The sequence below is a fragment of the Antedon bifida genome, chromosome 9 (genome assembly GCF_963402885.1).
Source record: "Antedon bifida chromosome 9, ecAntBifi1.1, whole genome shotgun sequence".
Classification (NCBI taxonomy): domain Eukaryota; kingdom Metazoa; phylum Echinodermata; class Crinoidea; order Comatulida; family Antedonidae; genus Antedon; species Antedon bifida.
The window spans coordinates 10,141,303-10,158,738 of record NC_136234.1 but is presented as its reverse complement, the minus strand read 5'-3'; the positions used below and the strand labels follow the sequence as shown (position 1 = coordinate 10,158,738).

The following is a 17,436-nucleotide window of genomic DNA, read 5'->3' as shown; positions in this document are numbered from 1 at the left end:
CACATTTAAATGATGGTACTTAATTGAAATTTCATAAAAAGCATAATTATTTAATGTTATTATCCATTCATCAGATTGATTAAAACAAGAAATAAAAAGGTTATACAATATGCAAGTAAATAAAAGACACATTTTTGGCCGCATGTTTATCTAAGTAAAATCGTGCTATATTTTAGAGAATTGTATTTACTGGATGTTATCAACGTTATATCCCAAAGCACCTAAATCAAATTTATTTCCAGAAGTGCGTACAGATCTTAAAACTAATAAAAAACCTCTATGAAGCCGCTTTTGAACTAACTGGCCATTAACAATACAATATTCAGTCAAAACTCTCCTTTCTGAGAGCCATACTCTCAAAGTGCACTCTTCGATTTTTGAGTAGTCAGCATCATTGATAATTCTGATGGCCCATTCTTCACCCAAAACATTCGAAACCACCTTTAATGTAAGCGATACTTGATACCGTCTTCTGTAGCATCAGTTTCTCGGATGAATCTATAGAACGTTTCCTGTTGAATAGGTATATGTATTGTTACCTCAGGGTCGTTTATCCTAGAGGCTGATAAATTCTCTTTCACTTTTGTAAGAAGTTCTAACTTCAGTAGTGCATATATATATGACCGCTGGTCCCGTTTACTCAGCATTTATCTTTTGAATTGTATACTGTATTTGTGAGAAAACGGCGGATTGATTGATTGATCGAATTTCACTATAATATTAAAAATCGTAATAAAATACACAAACGGCGTTTCATAGTTATTGTTGGCTGGAAAAAATAAAAGTGGTCTGGCTTATTGTCGGCTGGCCTATTGTTGGCTAGCTTGACACAAGCCTTCCACTATTATGTTTTTATTCCCCAGCAGGACTGGACTGTATTTAGTTAGACTGTACGCCAATTTGTCCGTACGCCAATTTTTGTTCTTTCCGCAATTTTGTCCTTTCGGCAATTTTTGTCCTTACGCCAATTTTTGTCCTTACGCCAATGTTTGTCCTTACGCCAATTTAACCATACGGCAATTTGTTCATATGGCAATGTGTTTGTGTGTCTGTACGGCAATATTTGTTTGTCACTCGAGGAATTATGTCTTTAACGCCATTAGTTTGCTTTACGGGAGCGGAATTGTTCGTACGGCAACGTTTGTCTATTTTGACCCTAATGGCCGGCCATAAAGCAGGCCATAATGTACGTTCATGTAAGCATGGAGAAAACCCATGATACAAAAACAATGTACAATTCATCTTTTTTTAATAATAAATTAGTATAATAAAATATTATGATTGTAGTTATATAGTAATCCAAATAATTAATCCAGTTTATATAAGTAAAATGCAGAATCAATTTATGAATTATGAGTATTAATATAATTATAATGACTATTGGTATTAGTATTATACAGTACCGTAATAGTAGAAAAATATGTGGGACTATCTATTAAATAAAATCAAATTTGATAGGCAGAAAAACTTACGGAATTATCGCTATGTAGGCCCTAGATTGTTATGGAATAATAATATAGTTTTAATTATGGGCATTAAAAGTATACAATAAAATATACCACTTAAACTGTTTCTTTCTGTCATTCAATGTGATTTGCAATTATGTAGTAGGCCTACGTACAGCATAGTAGTGTATAAGTTTATTCCTCGTACACTCTGTACACGCTCAACGGGGTATTTAGTAGCCCGCACTATAATGGACGATTCCAAGACTTCGTTGAATGAACTTGGTATGAACTTCTTAAGTAGATAAACAGCTCGCTGGAAACGTATTAAAAATCACTGTTTGGTTGCAAAATTGGCACTAAAGTGGGAAATTTGGACAAGAATTTTTACAGATATTTGTGATTCATGCTCCCAAGTTGACGGTCAGGAGGAAGAGAACTTAGGGCCTGTTCAGACCTACGGAGTTATGCTTTCGTATTGTACGCGGGGGCGTACAACTCCATAGGTCTGAACCAGGAAAAGATTAGTGGAAGCTACCTCGTTACGACAGCTCAAGGTACAAGATTAGTGGACGCCGCTTACAATATGAAAGTCATGCATCAACGATTTTGACCTGTAACCAATCAAATTTACTCCTGCATACCATGTTCACCCAAATCAGTGACACTTCAGTTTGAAACGAAAGCGTTAGTTGAACACTTTTCTGTTAGACGCTCATTATAATATGACATTGCTTGCGATACGAAAGCATAACTCCATAGATCTGAACATACCCTGATATCCCATGGCTTACGGAATAATTTGTTTCCCTTTCTCTTGACCGTGATTATTTACAATAGAAAGTCGAAATAAACATGTTCAGATCCAGAAAAGATTAGTGGAAGCCACCTCGTACGACAAATGCCTATTATTATAGTTAATATAAAACATACCTACCTAACTTATGATGTTTCTCGTCAGCTAAGGAAAGGTATCCACTAATCGGATAGGTTGGTACTAACTGGCTGAAGTCCCTCGTCATTGTTTCTTTAAAAGGGAGTATGGTCACATTTTGTAGTAATTCCCGGGGTGATATTTGACTACATAAATCACCTAGTCTATTTGAAATCGCCAGTTTTGTTTATGCTGAAATTACTGTTTATTCGAGAAACATATGTACTCATCTAAACATTGATTATTTTTAAGTAATTTAAGTCATTATTGTAATGTAATGATATAGATTTATAATTGAGAAATCAACCTTTGTATTACAATTCAATTGGGTCCACGGATTTGCCCCAGAAAGATCCAGTGAAGAAATTGTCCAGATGTTTTAATGTCCATAATTAGATCCCAAAAGAAAACAGTTGATTTTACCTCTAACAGTTCACAGCGTAAAAAACTATTAGATATTGACAGTTTTAAGCAGAGATTCGACAGGACCAATTCATCAATTTAAAACCACCCCCCCCCCCCCCCCCGGATAAGATTAATCACTCCCCTCCAAACGTACCTGGACACTGACTTAGGACCAATCATTACCTCACAGATGTAATGACATATGCTAATGAACTGAAGCCAATATACCCGCAAGTTCGAGGAGCCTCCAAACACACCTTACCGACACTTCCTCAGAAGCAAATCTACAGCAACGCCTCACTTACAGCATCACTTATAGTAGAGGAAAATTGGAGCAAAAAAAAAATTGTACCGCAACCGGCAAATTAACAAGCTGAAACATGTATAAATATGTTCTATGACATATTGGGGTCATAAAAATGGATGATTTAATTTTTGGTTGCCATGGCAACTTTTTTTACAGGTTATCAAAGGTCAATTGAGGTCAAATTTGATATACACTCCTATCTTTAGGTCTATCTTATTACTGTTATAAAATTTAAAAAATATTTTTATGTCATATTAAAGATAATTTTTTTTTCTTTAAACTGATACTAAATTTTAGTGGGTTTGATATCATTTTGTTACAAATTTAGGGACAAAAACTGTAATTGTGATTGTTTTTTAGCTCAAAAATTGCATGTATTCAAAATATTTGTCAAAATAAATGTAAAAAAAATGCTGTCAACTCAATGAAATTTATTTTCAAAAACTGCCCTGACATGTCATTAAAAAAAAAAATTTAAAAAAATTTAAAAAATTAAATATGCAAAACATTCTAGATAATTGAGGTCATTTGAGGTCATTTTAAGATGAAATTGGGATATTGGCAACCTATGGCAATAAGACAGCTATTTTCATAGAATTTGAGATAAAAGACACTAATTATTTTTTGGTCGTATTGAAGATGATTACTTTATTTTTTAATTTATACAAAATTTGGATGGGTTTCATACTATTTTGGTTAAAATTTTGGGGAAAAAATGTAGTTTTTATTGTTTTTAGCTCAAAAATTGCATGTATTCCAAATATTTTTCAAAATAATGTAAAAAAATCCTGTCAACTCAATGCAATTTATTTTCAAAAACTGCCCTGACATGTCATTTTTTTAAAAAAATTAAAAAATTAATTATGCAAAACATTCTAGATAATTGAGGTCATTTGAGGTCATTTTAAGATGAAATTGGGATATTGGCAACCTATGGCAATAAGACAGCTATTTTCATAGAATTTGAGATAAAAGACACTAATTATTTTTTGGTCGTATTGAAGATGATTACTTTATTTTTTAATTTATACAAAATTTTGATGGGTTTCATACTATTTTGGTTAAAATTTTGGGGAAAAAATGTAGTTTTTATTGTTATTAGCTCAAAAATTGCATGTATTCAAAATATTTTTCAAAATAATGTAAAAAAATCCTGTCAACTCAATGCAATTTATTTTCAAAAACTGCCCTGACATGTCATTTAAAAAAAAAATTTTAAAAATTAATTATGCAAAACATTCTAGATAATTGAGGTCATTTTAAGATTAAATTAGGATATTGCCAACCTATTGTATGAATTGCCATAGTAGTAATTGATAGAAAACACAAATTACTTTCATGTCATAAAATGAATTTTTTTTGTCTTTTGTGAGAATCACTCACCTATATTTCCATTTCAAATAAATACATTTCTTTGTAATCAAAGTTTTTTGTTTCTCTTAATAATCTTTTTGTATATAATTTACACATATTTCTTTAGTATTTCTACAAAAACACAGCAAACACACATAGTAATGCTAGAATCAATGTTTTGAGAAGCTACTATGATGCTATATGATTTATTAAGTTATTAATACTACTTTACAGATTGTAGTTATATATAAAATATTAATTAAAAAAATTAAAAGATAGTCTTACAATTCAAGTTGAAATAGTCAGCAAATGACCAGCGAAAAATGTAAACACACAAGTTTTGGACTCTTCCATTATGAAAAATAGGGATGTATTAAACTAAAAAAGAACCTAGAGAATATTGAATAGCAGGTTCTTTTATTTTTTTCTCATAATATTTTAAGTTTAATCGAAATTTAACAAGAAAACCTATCATGAAATAGAAGTGAAGATATAAAAATCTACAACCGGAAAAAAAAAATTCATATTTTCCCCATTTTATAATGATAAGTTACAAAAACTTTTTAAAACTACTTGTGGATTTTTTTCATAGAATAAAAAAGTGAGTTGTCTTTAAAGGGTTGTAATAAAAAATGCCAGCAGTTTTGAAAGTGTCATCATGCAGTTTCTGAAAGCCTATAAAATTATAAACATTTTGATATATAATTCAGCTTGTTAATTTGCCGGTTGCACTAACTCCTTAAATAAGCCACTTTTTGGGCATTGCTTCCTCTACTATTATACTATGTTCCTGTTTCTGTATAATTATATTGCATTGTGTATTATACGTATTATTGAATAAACAACTGTGATATCAACAAAGCGAGTCTTTAATGCAGTAAAACCTCCAATATGGCATTGGATGTCAAAAATAAATTTTAAATTTGCGTTACAATTAGAGCTTTCTACGTAAAATAATGATTTTTACTCATTTTCGTAAAATTAGTCAAATATAACAATCATTTGGTCTTAATTTTCATAAGTGAAATCATTATTTTTTTTAAGTAAATAAACTTAAAATGGCCTGTTTTAATTAATCATTTTTCATGTTTTTTGGGAACCATCTTTAACGGTTACTAAGGCTACATTGGTATACAAATACCTATTTACATTCTAGTGTACATAAGCCGGTTACACTGCTGACAGGTGAACGAACTATTGCCATGCTAAACAGCCATTCTATTCGTTCGAAATTCAAAATCATGAATGGGGGTTCTCACATATTGACGTTGAGAATTCTGCAAGTAAGTAAAATTCATTCGTAGTTTTTTTTGTCTTAAACTAATCATGCATAACAAAGAGTCCAGATAGTCATATTTCCACTCTAATAAGATGCTGTAGGCATTTCGTGTTAAAAGCGAAAAAATATGTGTTTTAGGGTAATTTTTAGATCTTCACCCTTAAAATGTGAAAAACAAAATGGCCGCCATTTCAGACTTATTTTGGCTTATAACTTGACTTTTAAGTGATGTAGCAAGTTAAAAATGGTGTCTATACCCATGTTTGTGATACTGAGGATTCCAAATATATTGTTATTAAAGTTGTAAATATTCTATTTCAGCCGCCATTTTGAAATCCAAGATGGCCGCCATCATTTTAAACGTATTTTGGCTTATAACTTGACTTTTAATTAACATAGCAAGTTAAAAATGGTTTTTATACCATAGTCTAGTAAAAGTATGGTTACACCTAGAACAAATTGCAACAGAATTTCTTTTGTTTTGTCTGGTTGATATGGTCCAAATTAACATCATATCCAAAGTTTACCAAAATCGGACATCGGGAAGTGGGTTCATTAGCATAAATTAAAAAGGCCGCCATTTACCATTTTGAAGCCTTGTATATTATCTCCTTAACGGTTTAACTTATAGACCACCTACTGTAAGTGCATTACGAGTAGTTATAAATAGGATATTTTAATTATCATACGTACCTATGATGTCATAAGATAGTTGTGATGTCACATATTATGTTATAACTGCTTAAATGGCTGCTATTTACTGTACCATTTTGAAGCTCCGCATCTCCTTAACGGTACATCCAAAGTACATATAGATAAAATATGTAATCGTTGGCGCCGTCAAAATACTTATGGAAACCTTCAAAGCTAAAATGTCTTTCTTTTGCCAGGAATCAAAGCTATCCAAAAGTTTCACCTTATAGGCACAGCAAATCTACTCCCCTGGCTTTTCTGATGTCTTGTTAATTTTGGACTGAACAGAAGATGTATGTTTTGAATTCATTCATAATTCATCCCTTTGTTTCTTTGCAAGTACAGATCGTTTCACATTCAAAATGCCATTGAAGATATTGCAATTTCCTCCCCAATGTTTTCTTTAACTACAGATTTTTCCACTATATTGCTTCTTCTGTCTTAAAACACAATCATTTTTTAATGATGGCAAAGTAATAGTAGGCCCCTAATAGATGTAATGCTCCATCTGCATTCAAAGTTTCGATTCCATTTCCTGACATTTTTTTGCCAAGGAAGTTAAATACTGCTTGTAGAAATTTAAATACTGTAATTAAGTACCAATTATCAATTTATTCACCATTTCAAATTCATAATAAAGATTTATAACAAATGCTGGTGTGGATGACCATAAGAGCAAAGCTTGTTTACCGGTCACTGGTAGTGGTGGCAAGTTCGAAAATTACTTTACTATACTCCCAAGTCCTTTTGAATGCCGTTGATATGCAGTATCTTTAACTGATGGTTCTTCATTCTTGTAATGTTGGCACAATATTGAATGTCCTTGTTATGCTCATAGAATAGAAACAGCATTATAATATAAGCCAAAAAAGTTGTTGACTTGGTCACCAAACAGGTAAAATTCAATTCAATAGCAACTTTGATTGCAGATGAAGATGATACCAGGGAGATGTAAACATCTCCCTGATGCTGATACCAAAAACTGCAATATGACATTATTTATTTCATGTGTCATTTCAATTTTGGATGTTTCCATACGCGTTTGATCCACAAAAATGACTGGGGTAATAATGTTCAGCGCTTAGAGGTTTCACAACATTAGGCACTATATAAATCCACGATATTATTGTATGAAACTATTAATTTGATATATAATTATTATACTACAAATTAAACTTATATATGTGTGTAGGCCTACATATTAGGCCTACCACTAATTACAAAGCATATAGCTTAATGTTTATTGAGTAATAATTGTTTGATGGGCTAGGCCGGCTATATGCATGCTACATAACTAAGGGTGTGGTCTAGATATTCACAGGTCCCCATGGCACAGAGAACTATTTTTCACAACAGGCCTAGTAGGCCATAAGCAGTAAATTCTAACGTTTCATCTCGTTCCGATGTCATGGATCTACAATTTCTTTACATATTTAGAATAATAATTTTATAAATAACAACATATCAAAAGTTCTCCATAATCGTGTTAGACAATTTTGAGAAATTACTGTTTTATTTTGGTACTTTATTTTAATATACACCGCGTGAGTGATTTGGTCGGGCCGAACGTTACACGTTCAAATTATCCGCAACGTCTTAAAAACTGTACCACGTGATCGTATTTCACCAATCATGCTCTGGTTACAGATGAGGGGAATCCCCAAAACTCACACACGGCAACGTCACACGTGGACAAAAATATTCAATCATAAATGGAGTAACTAGACGTGGAGGAAAATTTGTTTGATTTCCCCACCGAACAAATTCTACTGTAAACGAAGAAATGATGCATCTTATGATCATCCTATTGTATTGAAATAGCTGAAAAACATCCATTACTTTAAAAATGTTTTATATATCAGGTTGCATTGTCAATAAACACTATATAGTAATGTAAAGTGTGTGGTAGAGTAAGTAAAGTTGAGAATGTTTTTAAATATAAAACCAAAAAGATTCATTGTAATTTAATAATATTCAGTTTAACTAAAATATTAAGTAATCGATATAAATTAGATAATCTATTCTTGATTATTTGTTACAGAAATGATACCAGCTTCAAAACAATTGTCGTCATCTTGAATTTTTCAAAAACTTCACAAACATCAACTGGCTGAATGTAAAATACTTACTGCAAATGTTGCTGAATCTCTCTGTTTAATTGTACCTACCTACAACGTAGTATGTACATACTGTATATGAAGGATATTGCACATAGTAATTATTACTTATTAATTAGTTAAAGTATATTTGGTATTTCCATTGTACACTGGCCATGCCGCACCTGAAATTGACAACTTTTCTAATTGACTACTAGTTTTGCTGGTACAACGTATCTAGAGAAGAGTAGGATTATATACATTGTATATTGGGCATGCAACATGTAGGGTTGTAAAAAAACACAAATCCAAAAGAAACAAAAAAAAAAAAAAAGAAAATACATGTACCATGAGGTACATGTACACAAGGTATTTGTTGTATATTGTGTGTATATGTCCAGTTCATATTATTATTGTTGATAATCAACAATAATAATTCTCTCCACAAGAGTTACATTCATGTTATCAATATAACAACAGTAAAAATGGGCTGGCAGGCCTACTTATCTGATGTTTCAGAAAAAAATGGGTTGTTTTTATGGAAGCTCCTGGCCTAAATTGGCACTAAAAACTCCTAAAAAATGCAATATTTAAGTTACAATAAATAAGTTATTGCATAATCATTTATTGTTTGTGTTGAAAATTTACTCGGGTGTCACTAACCTACTAGCATACCCATATTATTATGGCAAGTCACTTTCTAAGAAATCATGTAGGCTTACGACGTACTCCTCAAAAACAAATAAAACATCAAAATTATCTATAAAATTAGCAAATTCTCAGCTGGTGCAGTGCATCTTCCTATATAAAAAAAATCATCAAGCTGGTTTGAAAAGGTTGTTTATCAACCCTCTCGGGTAGTTGTACAGAAAAGGCATAGTATTTATGCAGGCGCCTTTTATGGTTTGAGTCGAGTTCACACAAAATTGGCACTAAAAACAAAAAAAATGCAATGTAAGTTACAATCATATTATTGCATAATAATTTCTTTTGCGTTGAAACTTCACTTGTGTGTCACTAACTCACTAGGATACCCATTGCATGAATATAAATACATAGTGAGAGTTGATTATTAAGATAATTATAACTGCTCAAAAAACGACTAAAAGATATTAAAATTGGCCAAATCTCAGTTTTTGCATCTTCATAAATAAAAACTTCCTGAAGCTGACAAGTTGAAACTTTGAATCTTGTTTAACAACCCTCTCAAATAGTTGGGAAAAAAATATAAATATGGTATGTCAATTAGTTACGAAGATATTGTGTCTTAAAAATCTTGAAAAGTGCAATTACAACTAAATAATTGTAATTTTTCAGTTTTCCTCACATACAAAATACTTATTTTTAAAATTTTAAATTTTGGAAAAGTGTTCACAATATACTGGACAACTCACAGAGAAAAGACAATTGCATTTGGACAAAGACTTTTAAAGATATTGGCCCATAAAAGTACCTCCAGACCTCAAAAAGTGCCTTTTTTGCAGTAGTGGGGTACCTTTGAGAGGCCATTGCTCAAAAGTGTACAAGTATTTCATGGAGAACTTTTGATATAGTATGTGTAACATAAGCCTCATTCGCACTGGACTTAATTCAGTCAAACTAACCGACATGTATGTTAGTTTGACCGGAAAAAGTCCAGTGCGTACATCCCAGGAAGTCTCACTCCGTTAAACTTACCCTTTCACGGCGGTTAGTTTTCTGGAGTGAAATGTGCCCAGGAAAACTGACCGAGGGAGATTAACCGGCCTGAATAATCCAGTGCGAACAGCGGGAATCGGTTAAACCTACCGAGGTTACTGAGATTGCTTCTAATTGGTTGACCTTTATCGCTTTGTTGAACAATAACGCATGCGTACAATTCATATGACCTAAAGATCAAAGACAGGAAAACAACAAATACGCGCGAGATTTCTGTACGTCTGTTGAATTTTCGATAATTTTATTATAACTTTTGATATTATTTTACTCTGTCGGTTAGTCGATTGCTTCCCCTGTAGAATGGTTGATATAAATTATATTTTAAACGATTTGTTACGTCTTGGTAGGCCTACTAGGCCAGACAATAACCCTCGGAGGAGGCCTGATCTGGACGGCGATGATGATGCAGCTGACCGTGTTATAATCAGACGAAGAAATGACCAAGCAAGGCGGCGGTTTCGCTTGATCAAATCAATGGTTCGCGAACAACAACAAGCCCAATCTGAAACTATCATAAATATAGCAATTTTTATATCTGGAGTTAGTAAGTTACAGTATGATAATTTGTAAATGTATAAAAATATTAAGAAAATGAATGAAATAGAATAGGCTAGTAGTACTCTGTATGTAGCCTACTAGGCTAGCCCAGGCCAGCTCTATAATAATATAGAATATGCTATGCCTACACTAGGCCTAGTATCACTGACACCAGTAATACTGTATGTACTATGGATCTGTAGTGGTAGCCCATACGGACGGAAAGAATTCACATACAGTATGCTATTAAAAAAATAAAAATCCAATGTAAATAAACTAAAAGCTTATTCAATTTATTATTATTAATATATAGGGCCATATAATTAATTTATAAGCAAATTTATCATTGTATTTTTAGTGGCTGCATTGTGTGCACCTGCAGCATCAATTTGGAGTAGGAACCGCAGTACGCAGTGGTGGGATATTGACTGTCTGATGCAGTATGATGACCAACAGTGGTATGCGAACTTCCGGATGACCAGAGGCCCATTCCACCTACTCTGCAACCAGTTACACCCACACATTGTACGTATGGACACCCGGATGAGACGGCCTGTATCCGTCATAAAATTAGTTGCTATGACTTTGTACCGTTTGGCCACCGGTGAAAGTTTCAGAACAATAAGTAACCTATTTGGTGTGGGTATGACCACTGCCTATGAAGCATTTTGGGATGTATGTATTGCTTTATGTACAAACCTTAAACCCATGTATGTTAAGCGCCCCAAAGGTGACGAAGTTCAAAGAATGCTTCAAATTTTTGAACATAAATTTGGTTTTCCTATGTGTGGTGGGGCCATTGATGGGTCACACATTCCTATTATTGCACCCAAAAAATATCATACTGACTACTATAACAGGAAGGGTTGGTACAGTGTTGTTTTGCAAGGTCTTGTGGATCATGAATATAAGTTTATAGACTTTGATGTTGGCCATCCTGGTAAGTGCCACGATGCATATGTGTATGAATCTTCAAAACTATTCAAAAAGCTTACAGCCGGAACATTCTACCCCCCACTTACAAAAACAATTGATAATAAAGAAATTCCAATTGTATTACTTGGTGATTCTGCCTATCCACTATCAAAATTTCTTATGAAGCCGTATCCCGAGGGTTTAGCTAACCAATCCCAAAAACGTTTTAATGAAAGATTATCACGTACGCGCATAATAGTTGAGCATACATTTGGTAGGTTAAAGGGAAGGTGGCGATCAATTATGAAGCGAAATGATACCAATTCACAAAATATTCACATCGTCGTTACTGCATGCATTGTCCTACATAATTTTTGTGAAATTTGGAACATGGACTATGAAGAGCATGTAGACAATGGGCTTGACCAACCAGCTGGTAATGAATACCATCCAGATGAGAATGCTGTTGATGAAAACCAAATTCGCTCAACCCTTACACAATATTTTATTAATCACCCATATTAGATTCATCAATAATTGTCTGATTTGGTTGCAAAATGTACCAGTACTATCCCACTAGATAAATTAGCAAATGCAATGTAATAAGAATTTTGTGTATATTAAATTTGGAGTAGGTTACATGCTAATAAAACAATACAAAGTTGCTTTTAAATTGCAGTTTGTGTTTTTGTTTTCATACCCTTGATCATGAAGATGTGCCAACTCCTGAGCAACTCGTACTGTAACAGACATTGTTCTTTAGTACAACTTGAATGATGCATAACAGAACATCAATAATAAAAACACAATACTTCTCAACACTGATAATTTTAATAACATTAATATAAAGAAAGACAATACAAGTTAGCACCAACACATGTTTTGTGATAAAAATGAAAGATCACTATTTTTGCATTCTGTCACACATACAGAAAATACCCTATTAAAATGTATTATAGATGTGAACTTTTGGCTAGAATAAAACAAGGCAAGGTGATATATAATATATATATAAAATGTAAATACTGTAGTAAATGTACAATAAATGTAAAAATATAAAAAATTAAAATACAAATAAAATGTATTAGCACCAATAGTTGTTTTTAAACACAAACACAGATATGAACAATTTGACTTGCATATTGAAAATTTGTTATAGTTGGATTTGATTTTATTTACAAGTAAACTTTACAAGGTGTTTTTGCACTACAAAATATATTGGTTAGGGAACTGTTTAAATATTAAGGAACTTTGGTTTGAATTATTGGTAGTAATGGTAACAACATTTGTTAAACTTTACATGTTTCGGGGATCTTGCCAAAATGTAGGTGGTGTTTCATTGTTTGGTCCATAATTATTTGGGGCATAATTGTTTGGGGCATAATTGTTTGGAGGAAATTGGTTGCCGCCAGTATTGCCTCCAGAATTGCTGCCAAAATTTTGCATTGCATTACCAAGAATACCTGCCAACTGCAACAGGAATTGATTGTTTTCTTGCCTCCGCCTTTCCTCCCTTTCTTCTCTCACTGCTTCATTTCGTTTTCTTTCTTCTTCTAAACTCTTCTCCCATTGGAGGCGTTCCCTTTCCATTTCCATTAGAGTATTTGTTGTTTGATTGTTCTGCGTTTGTTGATAGTCAATCAGTTTGGAAATTGACTTATCAAGGGCATCTTCCATTTGGGATTTCTTTCCTCTTCTCTTTCTAAAAACTGACCCTAATAAAAGCAATACAACATAGATCACAGTAAAATCATGCTATGAAATTAGGGGATGTTCAGCCAATTTTTAAACAAATTAAAATACAACATAATTACCATCATGTTTTGCTTCAGTCTTGCGCTCTGTACTTTTAAGTTTTATTTTTTTTTTTGCGGGACCTTCGTCGAGCGAGCCATCAAGCAGTGAGTTCTCATTTTCTGGCGGCGGAACTTCAAATGAAGTGTCAGAATCTGTTAAACAAATAAAAAGATCAGATTTGAACTTTTGATTCTAATTATTTTAAATACTCTTTTTATTTAGAACAAAATAAACTAGATATAAATTAAAAGCAATAGTTAGACCATACCTCTGTTCTCTTCATCTAGGCTTGTTGAATCCAGGCCTGTTAACTCCATCCCCGATGAACCAGGTTCAGCTTGGTTTGGTGGCTCTGAAACCTCCCCCACATGAACTGTAACCTCTTCATCTGACCCACTCAGATTGGCGTCCATGTGGTGGTAGGCCTTAACATTATTCATTGGTCTTCTCCCTGCGATGAATGCAACATAAGTAATTCATATTTTACAATTACTGAACATTACTATATATAGGCCTAGGCCTATTACTAGTTTACATATTTTCAATTTGTAAGTAAGCCTGATCACTTACCAAGAATCTCATCGATCTCGTTGTAAAACGGCGATGTCGTCCGTCCACGTCCGCTGCTATTGTTTAATTTTTTGGCGGCACGGTATTTTTTTTTTAGATATTCAATTCTATCCCGTACAGATTCCCATGTCTTGTATGGGCAATCTGGAAAGGCTTCCAGCAATTCTCGGGTGATACTGCCCCAAACCCTCGAATTGTACTTCATTCCCTCGAATCCTTCTTGATGGGATTTCTGGCCCCATATTTCAATAAGAGCATGCGTCTCCGCATGGCTCCAGTTTCTTTTTCTTATTTCAGTTTTCTTCTTCCTTTTGTCTGCCATCGTTATACGTTCTCTACAGCTAGTTTTGTTTCTCAAAATGGTTTACCGTTCGCGCGATTTTTGACAATGTGGAAGTAAAGGTCACTATGAAGGTCACAATATTGCGCCCTCAATAGTTACTTGTTTAGGCTGTTTTGTTAGTTGAGGTTAAACTAACCAAGTGGAACAATCCAAGTGCGAATGATGGTAAGATTTTACCTTCGGAAACTTTACCGGGATCTCGGTAAAATCTGCCTATAATTTAATCAAGTGCGAATGAGGCTATATTCATTTCACAATATCAACTTTCAAAATGTAGATCCAAGAGGTGGGAACGAAATCCATGTTCTAGGCATCTTTTGAGCTACTGCTTATGGCCTATAGGATATGCCCAAAATGAGTTTTACTCACTGAGCTCACCATGATTTATGCAATTAATTCTGTTCAAAGGATAGGTGTAATTGATTAAAACTTCAACGACGTGTGACCAGTTGATACGGTTGGCCGGCTGCCGAGACTAAACACGCAGGTTGCGTAGTTGATATGTGACGTAACAATCGCGAAACATGGCTACTGAGACGTCAATATACTATTATTTTTTGCCCTTTTTTAGTGTTTATCCTTAAAATTCATGAAAGTGATATAGCCTATCGTGTCCGGCCCATCAAGAAACATTAGTGTGCCAAATGTGAGCACGTACCATTCAGCGGTTTCGGAGGAGATACGTAAAATTACTCGACAAATTTAGTAGCAGCAATATATATACCGTATATCCACCAGTTTGCGTTCCATATCTGTTCGTTTGTTCGTGTCGACACATTCAGTATCAAATGGCGATATTTCTGTATTTTTTCAATCAATTGCTTGCTTGCGATTATTATATAAAGTATGGTTTAAAGATCTTTGGCTATGTTCGGCTTCGGGATGTTATACCACACTTAGGCTAGGCTAGGGGTTCAGGGACGATTCGGCCCTGAGACGATTCGGCCCGGGACTATTCGGCCCACTTTTGGTGGGACGATTCGGCCCACTTTTGGGCCGAAACATTCCACTTTGTGGGCCGAAACGTCTCACTTTAGACCAAATTCATATTCATTTTTTTTTTATTTATCAAGTTTTTAAAGGTGTTTAACAATCCGTATTTTATTGATATTGACAAAGTTGATATAATATATATAATAAATTTTTAAAAAACGTAAATTTATATTCAATTTTTTACTTTGAAAACCTTGTTTATTTCGTGCATTCGCCAAGCGGCCAACAGAGGGCGTAACTTGTTTACATCGTTCGCGTGACTAAAAAATGATTATTTTCGACAATGTTTTCAAAATGTTTGCTTTATTGCATCTTTATCCCTAGTAGTGCTACCCCATAGTCTCTCTGAAAATAAAGTTTGGGGAGAAAAGCTTATTTTATGCTTATAAATGCATATCAAAGCCGATAAATGTAAGTGTGCCGAATCGTCTCAGGGCCGAATCGTGCCGGGCCGAATAGTCCCGGGCCGAATCGTCCCAGGGCCGAATCGTCCCGGGCCGAATCGTCTCAGGGCCGAATCGTCCCGTTACCAGGCTAGGCTAGGCTGTAGGGGTCGTCGGTTTCGTGTTATGGGTCGTCCAATTCTAGGTCGTCCAATTCGAGGTCGCCCGGGTCGTTGGGGTCGTCCAATTCGAGGTCGTCGCTTTCTACACACCCTACAGTAGGCACAGCTATGTACAGATACATTCAGCCATACCCCACCGCGAGTCTGTCCAATCGAATTGGAACAATACAATGAAAGCCCCAGTGGTCTAATGGTTAGAACATCTGCATATTAAGCAGAAGGTTCCGGGTTCGAATCTCAGTTAGGGCTTTCTCTCATTCTCACAGGTTTCGTCATTTTTATTGTTTCTAATTAATTAAATTTCATTATATCACCGGACGGATTAGAATTTATTCTGTGCCTGTGATGTTTATATACTGTATATATATATATACAGTATATAAATCCAAAGGCAAATTACTGAAAAAATGACAATGCTGTGGGTATCATGTGGCTGGATCTCAATAGAGATACAAAAAAACGAAAAACTAAATCAAAACGATAAAGTAAAACAGCCAGAAATGTTAGCAGAGCTTTCGGGCAACACTAGCCCTTCATCTGTATATATATAATTATATGTGTGTGTGTGTGTTTAAAATAGGCGTCATATTGGATTTCAACATGGCGGCTGTTTACAACTTTAATAACAATATATTTGGAATCCTCAGTCTCACAAACATAGGTATAGACATCGTTTTTAACTTTCTATGTTACTTATAAGTCAAGTTATAAGCCAAAATACGTTTTAAATGGCGGCCATCTTGGATTTCAACATGGCGGCTGAAATAGAATATTTACAACTTTTTAGTAACAATATATTTAGAATCCTCAGTATCACAAACATAGGTAAAGACATCATTTTTAACCTACTATGTTACTTAAAAGTCAAGTTCTAAGGCAAAATACGTTTTAAATGGCGGCCATCTTGGATTTCAACATGGCGGCTGAAATAGAATATTTACAAGTTTAATAACAATATATTTGGAATCTTCACTATCACAAACATGGGTATAGACACCATTTTTAACTTGCTACGTCACTTAAAAGTCAAGTTATAAGCCAAAATAAGTCTGGAATGGCGGCCATTTTGTTTTTCACATTTTAAGGGTGAAGATCTAAAAATTGAGCCGGGTATACAGCAGATTTGAATTCAGCACCCCGAAATTACCCTAAAACACATGTTTTTTTGCTTTTAACACGAAATGCCTACAGCATTTATTTTTTCTCAAATCTGGACTAGTCTATAATACTGTACTATTGTTGGTAGTAAACTCCTATTTAACAAGGCCAACAGCCATTAAGTCGCGTGCTACAATGCATAGTGATACCGGACCGACAGACAGACAGACCGACAGACCGACCGACCGACCGACCGACATAGTGAACTATAGAGTCGCGTCCACGCGACTAAAAACATGTTCTACATTATTATGTAAACTCCGATTATTTGGCGTGTGCGATGCGAGTCTTGTCATAGGACCTTTAATATTGACCAACCATTTAATTGCGAGATGGATGTTAAAAACA

At 34.1% G+C, this 17,436-nt stretch overlaps 2 protein-coding genes across 2 annotated transcripts; one reads left to right on the top strand and one right to left on the bottom strand.

Annotated features, from left to right (window-relative positions):
- The first annotated feature begins 10,082 nt into the window (after nucleotides 1–10,082).
- On the top strand, nucleotides 10,083–12,335 carry LOC144851951 (uncharacterized). Its single transcript, XM_078709624.1, has 2 exons — nucleotides 10,083–10,754; nucleotides 11,106–12,335. The coding sequence occupies exons 1-2, from the start codon at nucleotides 10,511–10,513 to the stop codon at nucleotides 12,185–12,187; spliced, it is 1,326 nt and encodes a 441-aa protein (XP_078565750.1). The 5' UTR covers nucleotides 10,083–10,510; the 3' UTR covers nucleotides 12,188–12,335.
- A 139-nt stretch (nucleotides 12,336–12,474) lies between these two features.
- Nucleotides 12,475–14,699, bottom strand: LOC144851952 (uncharacterized). The gene is made up of 4 exons (XM_078709625.1): nucleotides 14,030–14,699; nucleotides 13,728–13,910; nucleotides 13,477–13,611; nucleotides 12,475–13,377 (listed from the first exon to the last, which is right to left on the bottom strand). The coding sequence occupies exons 1-4, from the start codon at nucleotides 14,349–14,351 to the stop codon at nucleotides 12,959–12,961; spliced, it is 1,059 nt and encodes a 352-aa protein (XP_078565751.1). The 5' UTR covers nucleotides 14,352–14,699; the 3' UTR covers nucleotides 12,475–12,958.
- Between the last annotated feature and the right edge of the window lie 2,737 nt (nucleotides 14,700–17,436).